We start from the raw sequence: 25,431 nt of genomic DNA, 5'->3' as shown, positions 1-25,431 counted from the left end.
ATGTGAATAACCAATATTGTTAAAATTTAGCCCAATGAAGAACGTTCTAAATTTACGCCTGAAATGTTGATGAGAAATTAAAGAGTGGATATTAACTCATCATCACTGCTGGAACAGATAAGGTTAATATTATGTTAAATTTATAATGTACTCTGTACTTTCAATTAGTTGTTCATATTAAGTCATTTTATTTATGCTTTGCCTTTTATTATCTTTTTAGCTTCTTGACTTCTTAATGACTGTTCTAAGTCGAAGATTTGAGTTCCAAGCAGATGCGTTTTCGAAGAAGTTAGGACATGCTGTACATTTAAAAGCTGCTTTAATCAAACTGAACCAGGACAACCTTAGTTTCCCAGTGTATGACTGGTTGTATTCTGCATGGCATCATTCACATCCTCCGTTACTTGAAAGACTGAAAGCTTTGGATAAAAGTGAATAGAATAATTGATAAATGTATACTGTAGCTTACCTAGTAATAATATCACCGTTTTTTCTATTTTCTTTATCATGACGAAACAGTAAATTTGACTGAGACTGTTCTCGTTTGTGTGGGAATAAAAATTTGTTGGAGGAGAAATAATTCCAAATTTATATCAGCATTTAGTTTGGAGTCAATGCATTCTGATTGATTGTGTGTATGTATGTGTGTGTGTGTGAGAGAGAGAGGGAGGGTAATGGAAGAAAGAGAAATGGAAGTTGTATCTTCTGATAATTTCAATATTGAAAATTACTTGTAATTATGGTGTTTTTTATTCTTACTCTCAAAAACTAGATTTTATATCAAGTGAATGGGGAGAAAAGAAGTTATAACCATGTGGTAACACCGAATATAATGTTAAGCTTTTTTAAGTGATTGTTCCTTTATGACATCCAGGGTTTTTTTTCTTTCTTTCTTTCTTCAGCAACATCGGCGTTTCATACGAGTGAGGTGGTTTTTTGTGCATTAAATACTTTGTGAACTTATTCAATGAAGTAGGACAAACTAATTACTTGTTAATGTTGCAAGAATTGGTCATACTTACAGCTTATTCTTTTGAACGAAAATGAACGCTACAGTTGCAAGGAAAATTGTTGATATTCCTTATGTATTATTAATCAATCATCTGACATTTCTGTATAAATCCACTATCTACCAGAAGTTATTTAGCACTTACCTGAATGTTTGTTTGAGGTCCTTGCTCTGTCAAAACGTGATGGTACCAACTCGAGCTACCCCCAGGCATCTTTGCTAGATTGATGATAATATTCTCAGGAACGTTCCCCCATTCCGTTTGCAATATCTGATAGGTGAGCAATGGAAGTTCATTGAGGTTGGCTCTATGTGCAGGTAAACCCAAATATTAAACGTTGTTTACTTTTTCATACCAGCTAAGAGTAGCAATAGAAACATGTGATCTGACTTTATCGTCCTGGGAGGGCCGCAGTGGCTCAGTAATAGAGCACTCACCTTGAGTGCGTGGGGTCCTAGGTTCGATTCTTGCTTGTGCCAAGTGAGTTTTGTGGTTGACAAATACTGTGTGCGTGGGTTTTCTCTGGATTGTCCCGTTTCCTTCCACTTTTCAATTACACCAATTTCTGAATTTTCATTCATAATGACAGTCTCCCCTCGCCTCAGCGCTTAATTGTTAGACGTTAAAGAATACATTTTATAATGGTTCTGGAAGCAACAGAAGTTCATTTCTGAAATACTACAATGTTGTCTAGAATTCTGCAATACAATTGGGGGTAGCAAGAACTATCTCCAGTGGGCCCAAACGATAATACGTAAAACATTCCCACACCATCATGTCACGACCACTGAGCTTCTTGGTGGGCACTATACACTTCAGTATAGCATCATTTGACCCTTGAAACTTATATTAGTTTTTGTGATAGGGTCTTATGCAGCTGGTTTCCCTGAATATCCGAAATATTGAACCTCTGGTCGCAGTATTATAGTGAAAACTGGTACCATTGTTCCTGTGTGATGGTGGCTCTTGGCTATGACCGATTCTTTGACAAATCTACGCTGATCCTGAGATCTTCATTCAGAATTTTCGGTCGGCTGAGATATTTGTCACTTCTATGATGTCCCTGTACTTTTTATGAATGTCACGGTTGGTTTGGACGTGTTTAATTTAGTAACTCTTACCTTGCTGGACAGCTCGCTAAGGTGGTTCCCACGATTGCACCCTTGTGAAACTGATAGCTCTGTACTGAAAGCCTTTTTATTCACAAATGGATCTTAGTCGCAGAATTACGTCAGAAGTGGTTTAGGTTTCATGACAGCCGTACGAGTCCTAATAACCTCCCGTCACGGGTATCCAATTACTTATTGGTTGATAGTGTAATATTCTAACATCTGTATATTTCAGTTCTTGGTTCTAGTATTATTTGGGGAGTGATTTAGTAGGATTGATTGAGAGAATTTGAAATATTGACATTGCGATTATTTTATCTTAACGCAACTGTGCACAGTGAATATTTCATTAGCTTTTTTTGGTAACTGACTATTTTTTATGAATGATTGGGTCCAAGGCATGCAACGTGAAAGTATTTCTTTACTTGTTAATAAATTTTTCTGATCAAACAAAATTATAAAGAAAAAGATGAGTCTGTGAAACCTCATCAAATGTGTGTTTTTTATGTGGCTTGATGTTGGCCCTTGAATTGTGTTACTTACACAGTATTTAAATATGACTTCACAGGGGATTACACACGGGACTACGCACACATGAAACACTGCTAGGCAGTTGTATCAACTGAAATTTCGCAATATATTCTTTCTGTTACATGTGAAGAAACATCAAGTTTCTGAAAGAAGTGTTCCCAGGAAAAAATGTTTTGAACTTTCAGTAGGTGGTGCTAAATGTAAATGTTACATTTACTCACCGAAGTATTCCATACTGGATATTTACTTGTATGTAGGGTTAACGTGTAATTAGCATTGCCAAGTTCTTTATGTGAGTTACACACAGCTGCTGACTTTTCGGTAATAAACATGATGAAACTGTAGACATGAAAATGGGTCTCTGCTTCTTGAATTTTTATAACAGTTCGATTCTATTGTTTGTTTTTAATAGCAGTCGATAAATTCAGCAAGTACATTCAACTATTGGGTGACTAGACTATTGTTTTAAACTGAGCATGCGATGTTTGAGTAGTCATTGATTTGATATCAGAGTTGACTGTCGGATCAGGTTCTATTCGTACGTGAATCTCCAACATTTTCTTATAACTTTGGCTCAATCTGATCTAGAACCGAGCCATAGATTGGTATTGAATTTAATGTTGCACATTATTGGACCCAAATCCATCATTCTCCTGTATCCTAAAACTGATGATACACTAAATGCTTTTAATCTAGAAAGATATGTTCGACATTTAAAATATTGTAACTAATAATGTGTTTATTGCACTCTCTCAGAAATTTTGATCGTCTCATTGTTTTGAATACTCTAAAAAAAAAAACCAAAAAAAAAAAAGTGAAACACACCTGCTTTTTTTCCCCTGAAAATGTATAGTTCTGGTTAACAATTATAAAATGCGTTTAAGTAAATAAAGAACAGGTGAGCTTTCTCAACGATTTAAAAAAAAAAAAAAAAAAAAATGGTTATCCCCTTTGAAATAACTACATCTTTGGCACAGCAAATCTGTAACAGTTCTTCAAACAGAGTTTAGTAAGTAGGCTTCTATCCTGATGTTGAAATGTTCCAGATGTCAAAGAAAACAAAGGTCTTTGCAGGGTGATTATGCTTACCATTATTTAAGTAACAGCCATAATTTTGTGCATCAGTTATGCCTATCTTCCTTTGAACTTCCATAAATCATTGAAAGGCTTTTGATATTTATTTGGGAAGAATAACCTTGTCGGGAACATGATTGGAATTAAAAAAAAAAAAAAAAAAAGTCCTGGTGCGGATATTTAAAGAAGTGTATATATTATCTAGAAGAATATCAACTGAAAACACTAAAGATAATCTCAACGTCCGAGTCAAGTGATTTTTCGCTACAGAATAGAAGAGAGGAGGGGGGCAAGCATGGAAAATGGTTCAAAGCTTTTTTGTTTGTTTGTTTGTTTAATGTTATCAGAATGTTTTCTGAGTTAAATCATGTGCATCATTTATTTGGATTTTGTTTTTATGAATTCACAACAGTATTACCAAGAAAATTGCATATTATGTATATGTGATTTAAAACTGTGCTATAATAGTTTATTTCCAAGTTCTCTCCCATAGGACTTGCAGAATAATTAAATTATTATCCAGTTATTATGAAATTTGTGATTGTTTGAATGATAGTACTTAGAATGCGTAAAGAAATGAAAACAAAGAAGTGTTGGAAAAGATGAATGAAATAGTTTTCATACGGTGATTTAGAGTAATTTACATATCGATCTCTCTATAAGTATATATATATATTTTATTTTATTACTCTCCACAAATGCCATTTAAGAAATTACATAACGGAATATTAAGGGTCAAGTTTTGTACTTTATTGTTAAACATTTGTGCTTATGACATAAAACCTGTTGCAGTAAGTAGTCACATAATGAGGTTGGTTGGTTAAAAATTTCTGCACTTCATTGTCTCTTATTGTAGTATTTGTTAAACTAAACAAATTGAGCATACATATATATTAAAATAGTTATGTTTCAAGGTTTTCTCCCATATAACTTTTCCTACTAAATCATTGCCTGTTAATTTTGAAATTTATGATTGACAGTGTTTGAATGATCGTATTTAGAATCCATAAGAAATGAAAGCAGAGAAGTATTGTATGAGATAAATCAAAGAAAGCAGTCGTGATAACTGAGATATAGCACAATTTACATATATTATTACTGTGTATATATGATTAAACTGACTGCATATTACTACTAGAAAATAATAAAAGCACTTCTCACACAACATAAAAAGTAAATTGAAAATAAGTGCTTCATAAAAAAATAAAAATAAAAAAAGTAGGTGAAGCGAGTCCCGAGTCTCGTGTTAATGTTGCCAGATTGAAAGTGGATAGTATTTGTTTTAGCATTTTCGCGACTATCTGAAAGTCTCATCTCATTGTTACAGTAGGAACTTAACAATAGTAAAATTAAGTTTGCTGTAACATTAAATAGTAAAAAGTATTTCCATGCCTTACCTTATAATTAGTATATGCATGCTCAATTTGTTGGTTATGTAGTCTTCCTTTATCTGCGATTGCTAAATGTCATTGATTTCTTAGTACAGCTTCCATATGCAATAATCAGGGTAATTTGTTTTTTGTGCAGTGCTGTTAATTAAAGTTTGTTTTATTCCTTTTTTATAAACTGTTCGAGGTATTTACGTGTTCGAAGTGGGTCAGAGAAACTATGAGAATGCTGTCATGTCAATTAGGCTGAATACATGCTATGCTGACGGCATTAAAAAAAAAAAAAAAAAAAAAAAAAAAAAAAAAAAAAAAAAACTATATTTTATAGATCAATATATATTTTAAAATGCTCACATTGGTCTGATGTCAAACGTACTGATATGTTCACAGTGTGTTAATATATTGTAGCACACGTTAGAAGACGAAGATCTGGACGGTCAGATTTTTATTGATTTAGGTATCAGAAGATGGAACTAGGAGTTTTAGTTGTTTTGACTTTTGGAACTGTCAAGTGTCTTTTATATTTATGGATATGAGTTGTTTTCCTTCTTATTTTTGATAAAATCAAACTATTGTGCACTGCCACCTGGTCAAATGTATTATACCTAGATATAAACTTGAAATTAATGTGTTTGGCGCGTTTCATCAGTATATGCTGTATTCAGTCTTAAGATTTCCTTTACGTACCAACGAGGAGAAAAAAGCAACTCAACTCGGCTGGGAAGTATATAGTACTTTCAGCAGCAAGCAGAAGATTCTATCTTTTTTCTACAAACTTCGAACATTGGTTTATGACACTACAATTGGTGTTTTGTGTACTTTTGATCAAAATTTAAGAATGATATTGTGCGTTCGTGTATATTGTACATGTGGTGCTAAACACTGGAAAGACAAAATAAAGCAAATTGTATCACACAACTTAGTTTCTCTCTCTCTCTACGCTAATTTTAAAAACCCAGAACAAGTGAGAGTAACGGTAAAGGAATTCGCTTTATTATTGAACTCCATTTATTCTCCTGACAGTATTCAAAGTATCTCATGTAAAGTACAAATGTTATTATTTTTCGTAAGTCACCGATAAAATAAAAAAATCAATTTAAGTCGATACCAAAGCGAAAGCACGTCAGACGATTCATAGATGGTTTGCCAGAACTAAGTACTTTCTCCGAGTTCGTTAAACTCAAAATTGTTTGCATGAACATGGACCAGAAGACTTGTATGTAAGAACGATACTCACTATGCCAAATAAACACGTACTACACTCCTGCGATAAAACTTAAAGTTATTTTTATATTTCTATTGCGGGGTAGTCAACATATAACAGATTTTCTATTTTCCTTGCTTCTTACACTATTGTGCTATATGTTGCGTAAACTGCATTTGCAAACGTAAAGTATTTTTTTCAATCAAGATTGACAGCTTCAAAATTCTTAAGATCAAGAAAAAACTTACGTGAACTGATTTTCCCACACGTTCTATTACTACAAGGGGACAAAATCTACTATCCTGGGGGGAAAAAAATCGTGTCAGACATAGTGCCTACTTTGGATTAAGGTCCTATAGTCTCACTTTTATTAAAATGTTTGTTCTAAAGGGAAGAAGGGGCTTTCAATGTGTTCCAAAAGTAGAGTACCCTCACGAGATCCTCATGTTAGAGAAATGAAAGTTCATTTATAAACTCCTTATTAAGAAGAAGCGGACATGTGCCACAACGTTTCCGCAAATTCCGCTTTTAAGGGGAAGAAGGACAATGTCCGACTGTTTATCCATACATCAAGAATTATATCATGGTTGTCTGTCTCATAATCATGAAGAATCGGGTAATTTTTTGCTGAGTTAGCACTTGGCTCAGGCCAGATTTTTGTCGTGTCGCTTTTAGTAAAATGTGTATTCTAAAGGCGAGAGAAGCTTCAAAATTAATGCAAAAATTATTTTAAAGGGAAATTAAACGGTGAATAAACTCATTATTTCAAATTAAACGAATACTTATCCCTGCTTTTCTGGTTCCGCGTTTACGGTGAAGAAGTAATTTAAAATGCCTTTTTTCTACACATTCAACTTGACCTTGTCTGCGTCATCATGGGAAAACGGCTACATCACTCAAAATTAATTTTTATGAATAAAGCAGGGTTTCGAGCCGCCGTTTTATATCATCACTTATTAAACTGAATGTTCTTAGGGAGGAGGAAAGGTTCAAAATATAGATATATGAAAAATATATTACTAACCCCTTAAGTTTGGAAGGTGAAACTTGGAATATAGATTGATTATTAAAAGTAAGTTGAGACGTATCCCAGCGTTCTCAAAACTTTCGCTTCCAAAGGGAAAAGTGGACAATTTCTATGTCCGCAGTTTGATTTCCCATTTTATATTCCGAAAAATGCCAAAGTAAATAACAGTTGAACCGTGTAAACATGAATGTTTGAATATGAGCATAGTTAGCTGAAATTTTATACTTCGACTGAAGTGCATATCCCAAGGGGGTGAGAGGTTTATATATAGTCTTCAAATGTTCTCCATAGATCTTTCCTTTTCTTGCGAAGCACGTGCATTTAAGCAAGTAAAATGTAGGAAAAACTATCAAAAGTTTTCTACATACGAAAAATCCTTAATTGATCTTTCTCCAGATATATTTTGAGATTTTTTTTTTTTTTCTAAATTAGTTCGTAGAGCATCCGACCTGAATCCAGTGGAAAGTCAATGGGCAGAAGTGACTAGAAATCTACATGAAAATTGGCCTGACAACCCATCATGGAGAGTTGGCGAGCAATGGGAGCTAGTTCTTAATTCGTGGGAAGAAGTGACACAAGGACACCGATAGGTCGCCAGCTTAGATAACTCCGTACCAAGGCAACTACGAGCCGTTAATTGGAAGTTAACGGGAACTACACAAGATACTAATCTTGAATAAAGTCACAGTCAACACAAAAAGCTCTAAGGTTGCCTAATTGTATCCATTTCTCTCTTGACTTCAATTAAGACTTACAATTTCCCAGCGTACTTCTACAACATATAACGATTATTTGCTAGTAATAGACAATGTTTCTCGTAGGCAAGTAGTTAGTGCTCTCGCTTTCAAAGCAATAAATCTAGATTCGATCTCCGGTGAGGTACAATTTTTTGTTTTTAGTAACGAATAACAATTGTTTCAAAATCATTCACTTATTATCATATATATATATATATATATTTGTATAAATATTTTTTCACTGGTATACTTGTCAGTCACCTGAAAGAATGTTTCGTCTTTTTTCCTAATGCAATCGGAAAACTATTATAAATTATATCACTGCTATGAAATGTCGCCAGCATATCTACGTCACCTAAACAAAACTATAATTCTATGAGCTCCCTCGTGGCTGAGCGGTTGGCGTATGCGCCTTTGGCTTGGAAGACCCGGATTCAGTTCCTGGCGGGAGCTCATGCGGTTCGAATCCTGCTTTGAACTGTGGTCCACGTCTCATATAGCCTCGCTGCTGAACGGGAAACTCTCTATGATAGCCAGAAAGCAACCCTGTTACCCTTGATTATAATAGGGAGACTTCTTCAGCTGTGAGGTTTTAACATTCTACAGATTTGCTGGTTGAATAACTAATAAGCGTACTTATATTGACGAATCAGCGCTTACTCTTGCACAAGGAGATATTGAAAAGAAACTTCACAATATCAAATGTAAATATTTATGCTTCAGTTTGCTGTGATCAGTCATACAACAATATACAATGTGGTATAGTCAACAAAATGGCAATTCACCCAAACACTTGATATGCCTAATTGTTACATTCCCAATTCGATTTATAATGTAGTTCTACATTAGTTCATTATTACTGGTGTTTACACCGTTTCAGGCATTGAAAAACAGATTCTTCCCTCCAAATAAATACTATACATCATCACAAGAACTCAACTTATTTCCATTTTTTTGTGAACAGTACTGCCATTCTCTTTCTCGAACTTTACTGACGTAGTTGTGTTCAACAATAAACATCTGCAAGACTTTCTGATCGATCGGGACACATTACACTAGCTTTCATTATTGTTGTTGTTTCACTCACTACTAAAACTAGAACATAAAATGTACATGTCATCATGTCACTACACTTTGCAGCGACACAAGGTGTGGTGAATAGTAATCTTTGCTATGCACAGACTTTCAACTGACTCAGTGTGTATAATTTACTTACCGCAATATGTTTAAAATTCTTGCCGATAGCGTTATTACTAATATAGAAAACAATATCTCTTATTCAGGATGTTACGCTCAACATAAGAAAGGTTTTCGTACTTATTTAAAAATCTGCCAGCTTTAATTAGTTCCTATTCTTTTAGCTTCATTACTGCATTTTCACTTCGGGTTATTTGTTTGAATGTTAACAAATGGCCAAAATGCCTAGTTTGTCTATAAGTTTTAAAACGTGAACTCTCCATACTGAAGTTTACACAAATATAAATACTATTAGTTTTACGAGCCATCGTACAAAAACAAAGTAACTTTACGGTTAAAATGAGTGAGTGCACATGTAAGAGGAATGTGTAAGGTGATTTCCATTGGGTAACTAGTATGAAACCGGTACTAGTGTTACAGAAAGTCGCAATACTATTGATAATTACCGAACATTAATGACTGCAAAAGATATTTTTTTCACGTGCAGGTTTTTCTTTTGGCACACCACTCGTAATAATTGTTAAAAAATTATAATTATCTCACTAATTTTCTTCTTATTGTTTCCTAAATGAGACCTGAAGATGGAGACCTGAAAATATCTCACCTGGCATAGATAAAATTCAGGGAAGCAATCAGAAGTAATTGTTGAAAAATTAGAATTCTCTTACAATTTGCGTATAAATACGGCGTCCGAATATCTGGCATAAAAACTACAATGCAAGAAACATAAACCAACCTGTGCTAGGTGGTCACTAAAACCCACGAATGGTAACCAAGTCAGAGCAGGGTGAAGCTGGTGGGCCCATACGAAGTGAGCTAGCGCGTTAGCGATGGTGAATATATCCGTAAGCGATGGTAGTGAAAACAAGTGGGTTTTGGCAGTGATACGAGATTCAGTAGCACTTGTCATGCTTTCATACTAATAGCGCTCCACTTGTAAACATAAAATACAGCTTCTGTACACTGTGCAGAAATATACTGTCGGTGGAAAATAGTACCTAATACAGTCCTCTTTCATATGCACTCACTTATTTTATACGTCGTAAACTATTTGTGATGATTTTACACTAGTAACCCTACACTTGTAAACCTAAAATAGAGCTGTGTTATTTTGTATTTAGTTCTTTCGCCTGTAGAAATTTGTTATTTATAAATATGTCTTTTCATGCAAAGTATTCAATTTTACCCGTAAATATTCCAAAATGTGGAGCGCCAAAACTACATTAACACTGAATAATGTTATACCATGCTTGACTTGTATAAAGTTTATAAAAATCTAATAAGTTCGTAATTTGTCTTACAATATTGATTTACTCAATCGACCAGTTTCTTATCTGTTCACCTAACAGCAATTCGATACATTTAGCTGCATACCCTCCACCAGTGTGCGAATTGAAAAATTTTCCCAGGGGGGATGAATTTCACCCATATGCGCACCCAGTCCTCCCCCCCATATATATATATATATATATATATATACACTAACAAGTACAAAACAGTTGAGATGTGTAGTAGGTTAGCTACGCAAAGTAGACCTACTTATCTTTATGTCCACTTAAAAATACTCCAGAGGGGGAAAAAGTTATCCCTGCCAGGTATAAAATTTTCCTTCTCCAGGGTGGGAAAGATTTTTGTCAGGGGGGGAAATCCCTGGCATCCCCCCCGCCAATTCGCACCCTGCCCTCCACTCTGAGTGCTACTATTTAAAGATTATATCAATAACTTGCAACTTGAAAAAGAAACTCTTACAATTCATTTACTTCCTATTATTTAGGAACTAAATGTTGAATTTCATCATAACAATAACCACAGAGGAAAATGAGCAAAATATTCATACAGACATACATTAAATTGCCACCTGTATCTCGTGAAACAATACAATTGTTTGCGAATACATTTCTATAAAGTTTCGTGGCACATTTTCTAATGGGATTTGGTATTAAATGCACTAGATAAGAGTTTACTTTCGAAAAGCAAGCACAAACATTTGCCAAAGATTTTTTTTTTGTTTTTAATTATTCTATATGCCTCACTAAAATATCATTATAAAATTATATATTTAAATCCACTGTGTACACATTTCTTTCATCTGATTGGTTCGACGTTGAACATCTTTTGCAGCACCAAAGTTAATGAGATGTGGACCTAGTTTGGCGTAGAATGCAAAGCACGAGCTTCCATCGTGAGTCAAACCCGGGTCTCCCGCGTCAAAGATGCATATGCTAACCATATAGTTGTCGACATAAACCTGATCTGTAGCAAAATATTTCTCTACAAAATATTAGCATGCAAACACTATAAAGAAAATAAACTTTTGCACAATTGAGGAAATGAACTCATTTTCAAAAGAATACCAATAACTAAACTTTACATCATCTGTCTACATCAACAAATTAATACAGTACGTAAAATTCATACAAAAGTGAAAAAAAAAAAAAAGCTTCTATAGTACTACAACAACAATTATGGTTTGGAATACAAAGTTCAACAGGGGCACACAAGTTTGTAGTTTTTTGTTGTATTTCTACGTTATTAGACATGTCATGGGTACGATCTTTACATATTTTGATGACTTACATACTTCTCTTTTTAAATAATAGATATTTCGTTTTTAAATTTTACAAATGTATGGTTCCAGATTCGACATCGGCATCAATTTTTTCTAAATAACGTTATTAAGTGTAAGCACTGAAAATAGTTTCAACTCTTAGCACTTTGAAAAAAAAAATCAACGGTGCAGATTAAGAATACGGAGCTCCTTTCTTGGAAAATTTAGAGGTAGGCCTGAAATACATAATGAAAGAGAATTAAGCAATGTGATTCATTACGTTGCTCTTGTATATAACGCACAGTGAAAATTAGATTCGCACATAGTATATAGAATTGTATCTATACAGTCACTGCAAATAGTACCCGCACCTGATGGATGTAAATCTACTCGCCTGCTCACTGGGTCATGAAACGTATCTCATCGTGTAAGCACACCTAAAAAGTGTATAATAGTTGTTATTTTATTAAATTTGCAAGTAGGCATATAAATTCGTACGTAGTTGATCAGGCGCCAAAAATATAAATTGTGTAGAAGGCAAAGGATAACATTTTCAGGAAACACGATGTTGAAATACTGTACCAACCTATTCTTAATCTGCACGATATCAACTAATACTTATACCATCTACAGGATGACCCTAAAGTATGTATACAGCCCTGCATTGATTAAGTATTACAGTTTATTAAGGTTATAAGGCTATTTGCTTCAGTCTATTCCGACTTTAACGTATAAGTGAAAAGAATAACAAACTAGCCTAAGTTAAACATGCATGTATAACAATAAGTAAATTATACAAAATATCGTAAGTCGATCAGTACGAGACTGTATATCTACTTTTGAGCCACCCTGCACGTCTTTATTTATAGAGTTGAATGTTTTCATGTAGAAGAGTGTATAACTGGCTGTCAAAGTATTCTTACAAATTGTAACCATGCTCAAACCAAACTCCATTACAAATTTCAAGACGTATTGGCTAATTGCATAGAAATAATTATTTGAAAAATGCATCGACATAATTCAGTGTTACACAAAGATACCGTTTTCATATATTTATGCGGTGTTCTGAATTAAGAGCCACCATAACCTTGGAAAGAACTGACGTGGAATAAGAGCCTATATTGAAAACTGAGTTCAACATTTTGTTAAAAATTTATAACAACAAAACAAGAATAATTTGTACCAAATTCTACAGTAAAGCCTTATATTCAAAATACCTATCAAGCAGGTAAAATTAATCCTTTATTTTACCTTGTGGTAATAGTATACATGAGAACCCCCTGTCTTCCGTGCGCGAGGATACTTCATATTATATATTTATACGTTACCAAATCACTGCGTTGTCTTCATTATATGTGCTTAACATTCTATTTTTACTTTCTAGAATAAATTTTGTTGATTTCGATTCGAAAAATGTTAAATATTTTTAAATTTATATCATGATGCGGACCAAAATCCTTGTTGCATATAATGTAATGCGCTATAGCATATAAAGTACAAGGGCAAATAGGTACGTTCTTTCTTATTTTCGTATCAGTGGATAAGTAAATGAAAGTGGGTTTGTTACCCCCTTTCTAAGTTCGTAGATACTCAATGAATAATCTCTAAAAGTATGAGCGTCCAGCTTCTTCTGGAACTCAGACGGTCTTACGTATACCATATCCCCTTCTTTTCTTAAAATTTTGGAAAATTGTTAAAATTTTATTAAAAATTCACTCAAAATTTCCAAAATTTCAAGTAAACGATGAAAATATATAGATTAATTATATAATCATTTGATAGATATATTGAATATGAATTTTTCTATTTTATTTTTTTTAAACATTCTGTTTCCTTGAAATAAATAAATAAATAATAATAATTCATCAGGCTCTAGAATCAAGCTACCATCACCATCAAATATGTAAACAATGCTTATAGCTCACAGCAAGATTTTTGACCACATTATATCTATGTATGAAAGCCGTGCACTTCAATCAATTTCCTCCAATGCTTCAATAGGAAACCGAGCTGCGTGATTTCTGATTACACAGTATTACTTTTACTTCAAATGCACGTAATGCCACTTATCCACTGAAAAATAGCCAAGAGAAATAATGTAGTAATTATTCTGAAAATAACTAATAGTACAGATAATAAATTACAAAATAAAGAAACATAGAATAGACAGTTTATTAAATACAAGCATATTTTTCTACAAATACCCTTTCATACATACCTGACTGAAAGCACCAAAATGCTCCAGGGAGAATGAACATCTTCAGTTGAGGAGAAAAAGTACTCAATATTCGTTTCTGACTACAAAAAACACCAATGAACGTCACAGAATGTCCATTTTGATACGGAATCTCTATTGTCTAAATTTTGGATCAGTTGGATATTGATAATGCAGATATAGCAGGGGTCAATGGCATAGTTGTGTTCTCCAATTTTCTTGGAGGCGAGACAGTATGATGGGGAACGGGCTGTGTTATGAAAGTTGGTCTTGCACGATGGCCTGCACATCCGACAACTGCACCAAATTTAAGTCTACGTAAACGGAAAGTAGACTCTTCCACAACTTTTGCAAGAAAACTTAAATTGCAAATAAAATGTGATGGTCATAAATAAAAATTCTTCAATTAAGTGTATTTTTTTTTCAGAACTGACGTAACTGGTGACTTATTTTTCAGTTCTGAAAAATTAATAATTTTCGGTATTAAATATTCATACCGCATGCAAACTGTTGCTGACGTCTCTACTACAAAATTAGTAATAATACGTTACATATCAACTTGAATCAGGAACTAGAGTGTTTTCCTATTTTTCTCCCTAAAGGAATATCCTTCTTCTTGAGACACAGTGAAATGACCAAGTATTAAGAAATTATGTAATGTAAATTATTTTATTCTCTAAATATCAGCAAATTCAACGCCTAATATGCGAACAGAACATTATCTCGATAGCTAAAGGATGAAAACGTCCGATCTTTCTGTAAAATAAATAAATAATCCTGCCAAATCTGCTGATTTACTATTCTGGTCCGGCGTATATTTTACCGAAAATCACAATTACCATACATTGGACAAATTACAACTGCAATTACCAGAGATGCTGCTTTACGTAAGATTTCTGCGTGTACATCAATTTTCAAAATAAGTTTTCCTATAGCGGAAAAAAAATCGTTCTATTGATTTTTAGCAAATTTTTATTATAAGCTAGCTGAATCTGCGCTCTCTACACAGCGTATCATTCAGATATGAGCATGAATCTCTTTGCATTCCTCACAACATCTGTACATGTCCCTTTACAGACACAAGTGAAGGATGTCTTGATTTTAAAAAAAATCGGCAAGAGGTGTCATAAAGTGGAGACTTTTCCATTATTTTTTTAATATCTCGCACCGTTTGCAAGAACTGAGTCTATTACAGGTTGGAAAAAAATGAAATCTAAGTTTTACGTCCCACGCTTATGCCGGTTAGGCTAAAGGAGACGGTGATGATGAGAGATGAGTGAAATGGTGAAATGAAGAAAGTGGAAGGAAGCGTGAGAAGCCCGAGAAAACCCACAAGCACGGTGTTTGTCCACCACAAAGTCCACACGGCGCGAGCTGGGATCGAACCAGAGATCTCAAGCACCCGAGGTGAACGCTCTACCACTGAGCTACCGCGCCCCCTACTTCAGGTTGGAGTTTTTAATTCATGTATGATCTGAGTTTTCTTTCTTCTTGCATGCAGTATGTAACATGCAAATAAATTACACATACAATTAATTATAATGTCAGTGATACAGTATATGGTGTTCATTGGACAAAACATTCCAAACACCAATGATTCATCTTAGACTGGAGAAATGGTTATCCTTCGTTTTTCATTATCATTTGCCCATGAAACAAACGCCTGAGATATACAACCCCTGTATACAATTATGTGGTGTTGGAATGTATAACTCGCAGGATGTGATTTAAAATTTCAACACTTCCAGTGTATCCACAAAAATGTAATGAAGAAATAACGGACTTTTTTTTTTTTAATATTCAATTAGAAATGGACAATCGACACAAAATTTGGAATCAACCAGTGAAAAAGATACGTTTCTAACACTTGTGGTTTTCGAGATCTCATTGTCGAAAAGATTGGAGACAAACGTATATACCTAACATTCTAATATATAGATACACACTGACTTACTTGTAACACGTCCTAACTCCAATCTCCAACTTCGATGGAAAAGAACTCGAGGACCAAAGATCTACACAACATAATATTTCATAAGCGTAGTAAGCTCATAATGTTCTAAATCTCAAGGACCGAAGATCTACACAACATAATATTTTATGTAGTAAGCTCAGAATGTTCTACGATCATGCCAAATTTGGTCAGGATCGCATAAGTTCAATCAATTGCTTTAAATGAAATTTCTTGATTTTACGTTCCACGATTATGCCGGTTAGGCTAAAGGAGACGGTGGTGATGAGTAATGAATGAAATGGTGGAATGACGAGTGGGAGGAAATGGGAGAACCCCGAAGAAACACATGCACACGGTGTTTGTCCACAAGGTTCACTTGGCGGGGCTGGAATCGAACCCGGGACCCCAAGCATCTCATTAAATTATAGACAATTATACACGAAAATGCTCAAAAGCCGAGTTTTTATATTAACAATTTCCTGCGGGAAAACTGAACCCTCTACTCGACTGAGGACTATTCGAAACCCCCGGAAGATTCGCCCCGCACAGCAGACAAGCCCTAAATCCGCCCATGCTCAAAACACATCTATATGCATTAAGGCAAGACACACATACCCACATAGAAACAATTCAATATGACACATCAAAATATAAACTAGATGAACTTCTTTGAATAAACCTCATTTTAAAAACAAAAGATAGGAAAAAGATAACAAAAATGTCGGTGTTGTCAATTTAGAAATTATTTCCACATAAGAAATAAAATCTTTCTTCTTGCAAAACCATTTGTCAATTACTGTGTATAAAATGGATTTATTAAAGGTATTTAGTATTTACTCTCCAGTGACGGTATGCCTGGATTACTAAAAAATCAGAGTTGGTATGCCTTCATCACTGAAAGCCAGAAGTGGTATGGCATACCACCGCATACCGTCTCACTTCGACCACTGGTTACAGTAGATTAATAACAGCAAAGACAATTCTCTCTCGGAAGCCGAATCCGTATTAAAAAGACATTACTCGCTATTTTTTTTAATAAATAAATGACGATCTAGGTTGAAAACTAGAAATCATTAATATGGACCAATTTCGGATTGAATAGATAGGGGACGAGATAGAACCTACTCTCAAGAAGCTGAATTGATTGCAAAAAACTGCATCTCGATATTTCTTAACGTTTTTGCTCTAAGAAAATCAGCATTTAAGTCAAAATAATAGTAACACTACCCAACAGTGAAACTGTAATTAGAATAAAATAAATGCTTTTTTTTTTTTTTTTAACTATATCGACCACGCTGATAACGAAAATTACAATGAAAAACTCGAATTAGCTCTCGTTTCCAAGTTAAAGAGAGGAGGGTGAATTTAATTATAATTATTATATTTTATTAGCATTTATTGTTAATCCCTTCCCACATAGGCCGCTTATGGTAGACAGAATGATTAAATTTTCTGTAGGCAACAATAGCTACGTGCATTTTGTCACTATTTTTAGCCCGAGCTCATAGGAATAAGGGGGAGGAGAGGGAAAGGGAGGAGTGAAGCATGTTTCATTTAAGTATAGTTTCAGTCAGTTACAAGCTGTGTTGTGTTCGGATGCTGGAAGAACGTGTTACTGGAGTGTAGTTAGTGCGTGTAGTTATTGTAATTCAATATGCCGAGATTTTTTTATCGACTCCTCCAAAATAAGTGTCAAGTGTGTCCTCCTGCATAAAGACAACGTGTTACCATCAATTCCGGTTAGGTATGTACCTTACATGAAAAAACATATAACAACATGAAACAATTGTTATTGCAATCGAACCATGACAAGTTTAAATGGCAGATTTCCGGGGAGCTGAAAGTCCTAGACATATTACTTGGGCTACAACAGGGCTACACCAAATTGTTGCTTCCTGTGCCTCTGGGATAGCCGCGCCAAAGTACTTCATTATAAAAAGAAAGATAGGCCTAAGCGTCAATCACTTGAACCAGGACCTTACAATGTTACGCACGAAATACTTATCGAAAATAACATAATTCTCCCTACTCTTCATGTAAAATTGGGCCTAATGAGAAACTTCGTTAAGGCAATGGACAAAACTGGGAAAGCATTTCTCTATTTGCGCGAGAAATTTCCGTCTTAACGAGGCGAAAATAAAAGAGAGGATTTTTGCGGGTGCCCAGATATGCAAACTGTACAAAGATGAGAATTTCAACACCATCCCGACAGGCGATGAAAAGTTAGTTTGGGATGCCTTTGTTCAAGTATCAACAAACATTTTAGGAAATAAGAATGCAGAAAACTATAAGGATCTTGTGACAAACCTGCACTGCTACGATTGACTGGGGTGCAACATGTCCTTAAAATTCCATTTTTTAGATTCGCACTTAGACTACTTTCCTGACAACTGGGGTGCTGCAAGGGATGAGCACGGGAAACAGTTCCACCAGAAAATTTCGGACATGGAAATGAGATACCAGGGAAAGTGGAATGCATCAATGTTAGCCGATTACTGCTGGACACTAATCAGGGGATCACCAGCTGAAAACTACAAACGCCAAGGAAAGCGGATGCGTCTTCAGTGACCTTCCTGCGAGGGATAACAACAAGATAAAATACATGCATAAGCTTATATAGGCAATAACGTAAAATTATCATAACTTCAAAACGAGAGCTAATCTTGCATGTTCATTAACGTTTTCGTTATCAGCACACCCAAAAACAAAGATTAACTTATACCATTTTTGTTCTATGGTGATATACGTTGAAACCAAACGGTTAATTTGAACCACTTCTGGTTTGAATAGAGGGTTAATGAAGGAGATGGAACATATTCTTCGGACGCAGAAAACTGCATCTAGGTATGTCTTGACATTTTTTGCTCTATTGGAAGCTGTATTGAAAACGGTAGTAGTATTTAATTTCAACCGCTTCGGTTTTGATTGAATGTTGCAGGTTGTGACGATATGTTCTCTTGAGAGGCTGATTCGATTGCAGAAAACCGCTTGCCGCTATGTGTTGACATTTTCGTACCATGACGAGTAATGTTGAAACCGGAAATTAATAATTTCAGCTACTTCCGGTTTGAATACAAGGTTAAGGAGTGGAGTGGATTTTGAGTTTAACGTCCCTTTCAGCAGCGAGGCTACATGAGACGGGACCTACTGATTAACGTGGAATCCGAACCACTGAGCTCCCACCGGAAATCGAACCCGGGTCTCCCACGCCAAAGAATACAAAGTTAATGAAGAGGATGGGACCTATTCTTGTGACAGAGAATTGTTGCAGAAAACCACATCTCGATATCTCTTACTGTCTTTGCTCTGTGGAAATCAGTATTGAAAACGGAATTAATATTAAATTTGAACCACTTCCCGATAGTCATCGTATACTGCCTTCAGACGCTGAATCATCTGCGAAAAACCATTTCTCGCTATCTGTTACCCTTTCCGTTCTATGGCGATAAACGTTGAAACCGGAAATGACTAAGTTGAACTACTTCCGGTTTGAATAGAGAATGTTAGAAACAGAACCTATTCTTTAGACGCTAAACAGATCGCAAAAACTGCATCTTGATATCTCTTACCGTTTCTGCTCTGATACCTGTCGACTGACGGACGGATAAAGCAGTTCCGTAAGACTTCCGACACTTATGCATAGCATAGTTTGGAAGTCTAAAGAAACAAAGAAGTCCTTATCAACCCATGTCCGGTATTCAGTTGTTGAGGAGTTATAAGCTTCAGAAATCGTCGAGAAATTTACTTTCGAGGTGAATATCATAGAAATATGTCTTAGACTCGTAACCTACTCTATCAAAAAAATGCACCTTTCAGAATACTACAATGGCAGCCACAGGATTTCCTCGTAAGGCCGAAAGGATTCCCGGTAATTTTTAAAAGTAAATATGGGTTCAAATGACCACATGGGACAACTGATCACCAAAAGACGATAATTCGTTTACGGCACGTCTATTATCTCATGGTGGAAGAGGTTTATGCGTGGTTTTGCACATTATCTACATAGAAAAGTGAGTGTATTCGCTTTAAATAAGAATAGGCCGTAAACTGTGTGAGATATATCCCTGGACTGACAGGGACTAGACAAAAAACATTAACCATGAAGACATACACACCACGCAGATCGGCATTAATACTGTTTACCCATTCGGCTGAGACCTCTAGTTGGCAGAATGCCAAGAGTCTATCTTAATGAAAGGAATGGACTGTAAAAGAAAAAGAAAAGGAAGGAAGGCGTTGGTCGGCGGTAAAGGTATTGTTTGCAGCGTTACCAACCCGGCGCAGTAAATTTATACCTGATAAGATTTTATAAATAATAACTAGCCTTTGGCCAGCTGGGGGCTTCGCCCCCAGACCCCCGTATATGCTCGGCCTACGGCCTCGCATGTCATGCAGGGCAACTGGGTTTGATTCTTGGTGGAAGCTGATATGATTGGGATTCGACGTTAAACTGTAGGTTGACGTCTCTAATGGTATCAGTATCGAAAAGGGACGTTAAAATTCATCATCCATAGACTTAGTTCGTTGGTTTGGAATTTCGCGTCCATTCAGCAGAGAACTATGGAGCGATGATGCAAGTCGATCTGCGAGTCGTGAGAAGTATCCCGCGGTGGAACATGTCATACTGTCCCTATAGACCAGTGGTTCCCAACCTGAGGGGAACACCCCTGGGAAGGCATGAACAGCGGGCTAGAGGGTACAAGTTATTCACAGAAATAAACTGTGAAACTATGAACAAACCACGCTTGTGATTACCATTTACAATTTAGCTTTAGCTTCAAAGGCACCCGTCTCGGACTGGGGGGTATAGGGCCTCCTCAGAAGCCCCTCAAAATAACATTGGAAAGATTTTTCAGTTCCCCATGAACCACTTTACGGTTAGAAATTTTCATTTCTGATGATTCAATTAGGTAAAGCTAACAAAAACGTACAAGCATACCGAATTTGAAGTTTTTATTCCAACTCTAAGTACCTAAAACATGAGATTATAGGTCCAGAAAAAGTCTTATTTAAATAACATGGGGAAATTCTTCATCCCTTCTTTAGACTCCCTAAAAATTAAAAATATTCACTTTTGGCAATTTTCCTGAAGGTTTGTCCCGAACAGTTATAATCATGTCAAATTTAATCATTGTAGCCCTGCAGGAAGTGCTCAATAATTTGAGGGTGTAAAAGGTGTCCCATATAAATAACATGGGAAAGATTTTTCAGTTCCCTATAAAACCACTCTAAGGTCGGAATTTTTTACTTGTACTGATTTACTTAGGTAGTGCTAACGAAAATGTGTAAGCATACCGAATTTCAAGTTTCTATTCCAATTCTAAGTACCTAAAACATGAGATTATAAGTCCAAAAAAAGGTCCATTTAAATAACATGGGAAAATTTTTCATCCCCTCTTTAGACCCCCTAAAAATTAAAAATATTTACTTTTGACAATTTTCCTGTGGGTTAGTTCCGAAAAGCTACAATCATGCCAAATTTAATCATTGTAGCCCTACAGGAAGTGCTCAATAATTTATGTCAGCTCATGTAGTTTTATATATAGTTAGGATATGAGAATGAAATTATAGTTGGCCTACAGCACTGAAAGCACGATTACCGATTACTATTGTCCGTAGGGCATGACTGTGGATCTACGGTGCAAGATGAAAAAAATACGGAGGTGGGGATAAGCACAATACTTTGCTTTCACTGGTTGACGGTATTGGCTCCATTATAATAACAAAAAACAAAACGACGCGCGTACACACACACGCTCATGCATGCATACCCACGAAACAGATAAGAAAAAGAACTAGAAAAATACAGTAAACTCCACACGCACAAGCGTATGTGTACTGTACAGAAAGACAATAACTGAAGTTCTCCCGCGGGTTGTTGGCGCAATCCACCAAATGTCGAAGCCCCTAAAACACAAATGCTAAGCTGCATTTAAAATGCGCGCGCTCTATTCACTGCGTGACATCATCACCTAAGAAGAATGTATTGCTAACCTGGGACCAATTTACGTAGGCTGGCAACTATGTTTAAACTTCCAACCTTCTTTCTCTCGCTCCCAGAAGAGAAAACGAACACATGTTGTCCGTACATACACATACCCATTTTTCGTAATGGACTCTTCTACTTCTGTCATGCGCAGAAGTGTCGAGGGACCTAATGTCCTAGGGTAAACAGTACTAATGATTTGGCTCCCCATTGTTCTCATTACAGCAAATGCTAGAAGTAAGTGTCATGAATGGCAATGGAAGCGTTAGCTAGACTAGCGAACGCTCGAACGTTGCAGGTCACGGCGAACAGTATGATAGGCGTCATAGCGACATTGCTCCAAACCATAAGCAAGGAACTGAGAATTATCGTTTGTTGGTGATCAGTGATCCCATATATCTTCATTTACACCTCATTTATTACTCAAAATTAGGAATTCCTTCCGCCTTATAAAAATAAATTCCGATCGCCTTTATTGCACAATTCTGAAACATTGCATTTTTGGATAGCTTCAAGTTACAAGTTTAAGATCCAAATGTTTAGTTTGACAATTTTTCCACGATTCTTAGGCGTGTTGTTACTCCTCAACTACTTATTGAAGAAAACTGATTGATCGATACTTTTCCATTTTCCTTGTCATTAACTTTTTTCCCTTCCTTACACACGTGGGTGATAGTGTAGCGGTTTGAGGAAACACTAGCAGGAAAAAACGTGTCCAACCATAATGGGGGAGGATGTGATGCATACTGGTGCGATATGGATGGGTATGTGGAATAACACGTCCAAAAATTCACAGACAACTCATACATGTTTATGATCCCCTAAGCCATATCGGTGTAAATGATAAGATGGTGATGCAGGCAGTTTCCAGGGCCCTATTTCTAAAAACAACTAATCTTGTGATACTAGGTACGTTTTTTTCAAAATCAGATTTTATACAATTGTATATACAATAAAAATATGTTAAATTAGAGGCATTAGCATTTAGAAATGACTTTTACTATTATTCTAATATTTTTATTACATGACATTTTACCACTTGTAAGAAAAACAATAAATACTCTTTGCGTTGAGAAATAGGTCCCAGGTGGGCGTGAAAGTGTCAATAGCGAGAATTCGCGAAAGACGGCCATCAACATCTAGGAGTGGGTAGAAGTTGAACGGCGAATGAACTTCTTCAAGCGAAGAGAAGACTGTCAATGAAATTGCGGAGGAATTTAGCACTGGATATAAGGACAAGCATATGTAACCATGCGTTATGATCTGCATGGTGGATGCCTGATCAAAAGTCAACGAGATTGTCATCTCCCTACATACGCTGCTGTTCAACCGGTCCTTAGCCAAATTATTACCGACGAGATTTTTGTCCTCCACTACACACTAGAGATGAAATCAGCATCAATGGAGTACGAATATCCTAGTTCATCAGTGCACAAGAAGTTTAAGCTGATTCCATTAGCGATTAAATTCTCTTCTTCGTTTCTGGAACACAAGAAGTGTTGTTTTGCTACAGTTCCCTAAAGAAGGGTCTGTCAATACATAAGTAGTATTATGAAAAACTTAACTCGTTTGACGACTGTAATCAAAAAACGGCGACCTGGCATGTTCACATCAGGTACCATTCGGATTCATGCAGCCAGCAGAACTGTGGAACATATGCATAGCCCAGGCTGGAAACGCATTGAACACCCCCACTCCCTTACAGTCCGAATCTTGCACTCAGTGATTTTCACATACTCCGTTAGGCAGATATTTCTCTCTCTCTCTCTCTCTCTCTCACACACACACACACACACATACAAAATATATATATATATATATATATATATATATATATATATATATATATATATATATATATATACACTATATGATGGAAAGTATCCGGACACCTCCCAAAACATACGTTTTTCATATTAGGTGCATTGTGTTGCCACCTACTGCCAGGTACTCATTATCAGCGACCTCAGCCATGCTTTGGGCAGGAATGACTGAACAGCATCTTTGGCCCGTACTTCTTTGAGAGTTTCCATGAAACGGGTTACATATCTGAAGATGTTAAACGACTGGTTTCTACTACAACCGCAGAATCTGAGCATCAGCAAGACTGTTTTATACCAACACGATGGTGTTCCTGCCCACTTCGCACTTGGTGTTCATAAACGCCTGAACGCACTGTTCCCTGGCCGGTGAACAGGACGTGGGTCCCCAAATTATCCAGCTCCTTATCTTTGACAGTCTCGAAGTCCGGATCTTACTACAGCAGACAATGCCCTGTGGGTATCAAATCACACGTCAGGAAGAAATGATACGTGAACAATGACGCTCTGTGAGCTTGTGACCCCGCAGCTGCTAGAGTGGATGAGTATGAGGACATGGAGGCATATCAAAATACGCACGAATAATTAAGGTGCACATACAGATGTTTTGGACTCATAACCGTAAGCGTTATTAATGTAGGGATGAAATAAGTATGGGTGTGAAGGGACTTTATGTACCTACTTCTATGCAAAATACAAACGTTCTAAAATAATTACATGGAAAATGTCAGCATTGAAAATTTACTTATGGACTTCCCCTTATATATGTTATTTGTGGGGAATTCACCGTGTATATATACATAACTAACTAACTAACTAACTAACTCTATGGCCTATGGAACCCGGAGGTTCAGTGCCGCGTTCACAAAAGCTCTCCACTGACTTCTATCCTTAGCTAATTGGATCCAGTTTCTACTTTGTATTCCTATCTCTGCGAGATCCATCTTAATATTATCCTCCCATCTGCGCCTAGGTCTTCTTAATGGTCGTTTTCCTATGGGTCTACCAGTCAAGACTTTGAAAGCGTTTCTACTTTCTTCCATTCTAGCTACATGACCTGCCCACCTAAGCCTCCTAGACTTGACGACCCTAACAATGTTGGGTAAACCGTATAAACTATGTAGTTCCTCGTTATGAAGCTTCCGCCATTCCCCATTCTCGTTCCTCTTGGGTCCGAATATTCTTCTCAGGATCCTGTTCTCAAATACTTTCAGTCTATGTTCTTCCCTCAGAGTAAGCGACCATGTTTCGCAACCATACAGAACAACAGGCATGATTATCGTTTTATATATTTTAAGCTTCAAATTCCTCGACAGAATTCGCGACGACAAGAGATTTTGAACCGAATAGTAACACGAATTCCCTGCTTTTAGTCGACATTTAATTTCTTCGTGAATATGATTTTCGTCTGTTAATATTGATCCTAAATATTTGAAAGTATCCACTTTATCAAAAGCATTATTTAATATTTTAACGCCTCCACAATTTGCCGTATTACGGTCCCGACGCACTTCCATGTATTTAGTTTTCTCTGCATTTACTTCTAAACCCATGTCCCTGCAAGCGTTTAATAATATCTCTGCATTTATTTCTACTGTTCTCGTATCATCCCCTATTAAATTTACATCATC

General features: G+C 36.0%; 2 protein-coding genes across 3 annotated transcripts in view; one reads left to right on the top strand and one right to left on the bottom strand.

Annotated features, from left to right (window-relative positions):
* The window catches only part of LOC145693393 (CAAX prenyl protease 1 homolog), a 36,665-nt gene extending 30,635 nt beyond the window's left edge, over positions 1–6,030 (top strand). For both annotated transcript variants that reach the window (XM_081769360.1, XM_081769351.1), the window contains exon 7: positions 221–6,030. In XM_081769360.1, the coding sequence (XP_081625486.1) occupies positions 221–439 (219 nt within the window). In that variant the 3' untranslated portion in view covers positions 440–6,030. The remainder of the gene's footprint in view (positions 1–220) is intronic.
* A 2,748-nt stretch (positions 6,031–8,778) lies between these two features.
* Positions 8,779–25,431, bottom strand: part of Nurf-38 (Inorganic pyrophosphatase Nurf-38) — a 65,586-nt gene continuing 48,933 nt past the window's right edge. Inside the window, exon 9 of the mRNA XM_081769382.1 lies at positions 8,779–13,898. Coding sequence (XP_081625508.1) covers positions 13,867–13,898 — 32 coding nt within the window. The 3' untranslated portion in view covers positions 8,779–13,866. The remainder of the gene's footprint in view (positions 13,899–25,431) is intronic.

This window comes from Thermobia domestica, chromosome 1, assembly GCF_964235325.1.
Source record: "Thermobia domestica chromosome 1, izTheDome1.hap1.1, whole genome shotgun sequence".
Classification (NCBI taxonomy): Eukaryota; Metazoa; Arthropoda; class Insecta; order Zygentoma; family Lepismatidae; genus Thermobia; species Thermobia domestica.
This window is presented reverse-complemented; position numbering and strand designations above follow the sequence as displayed.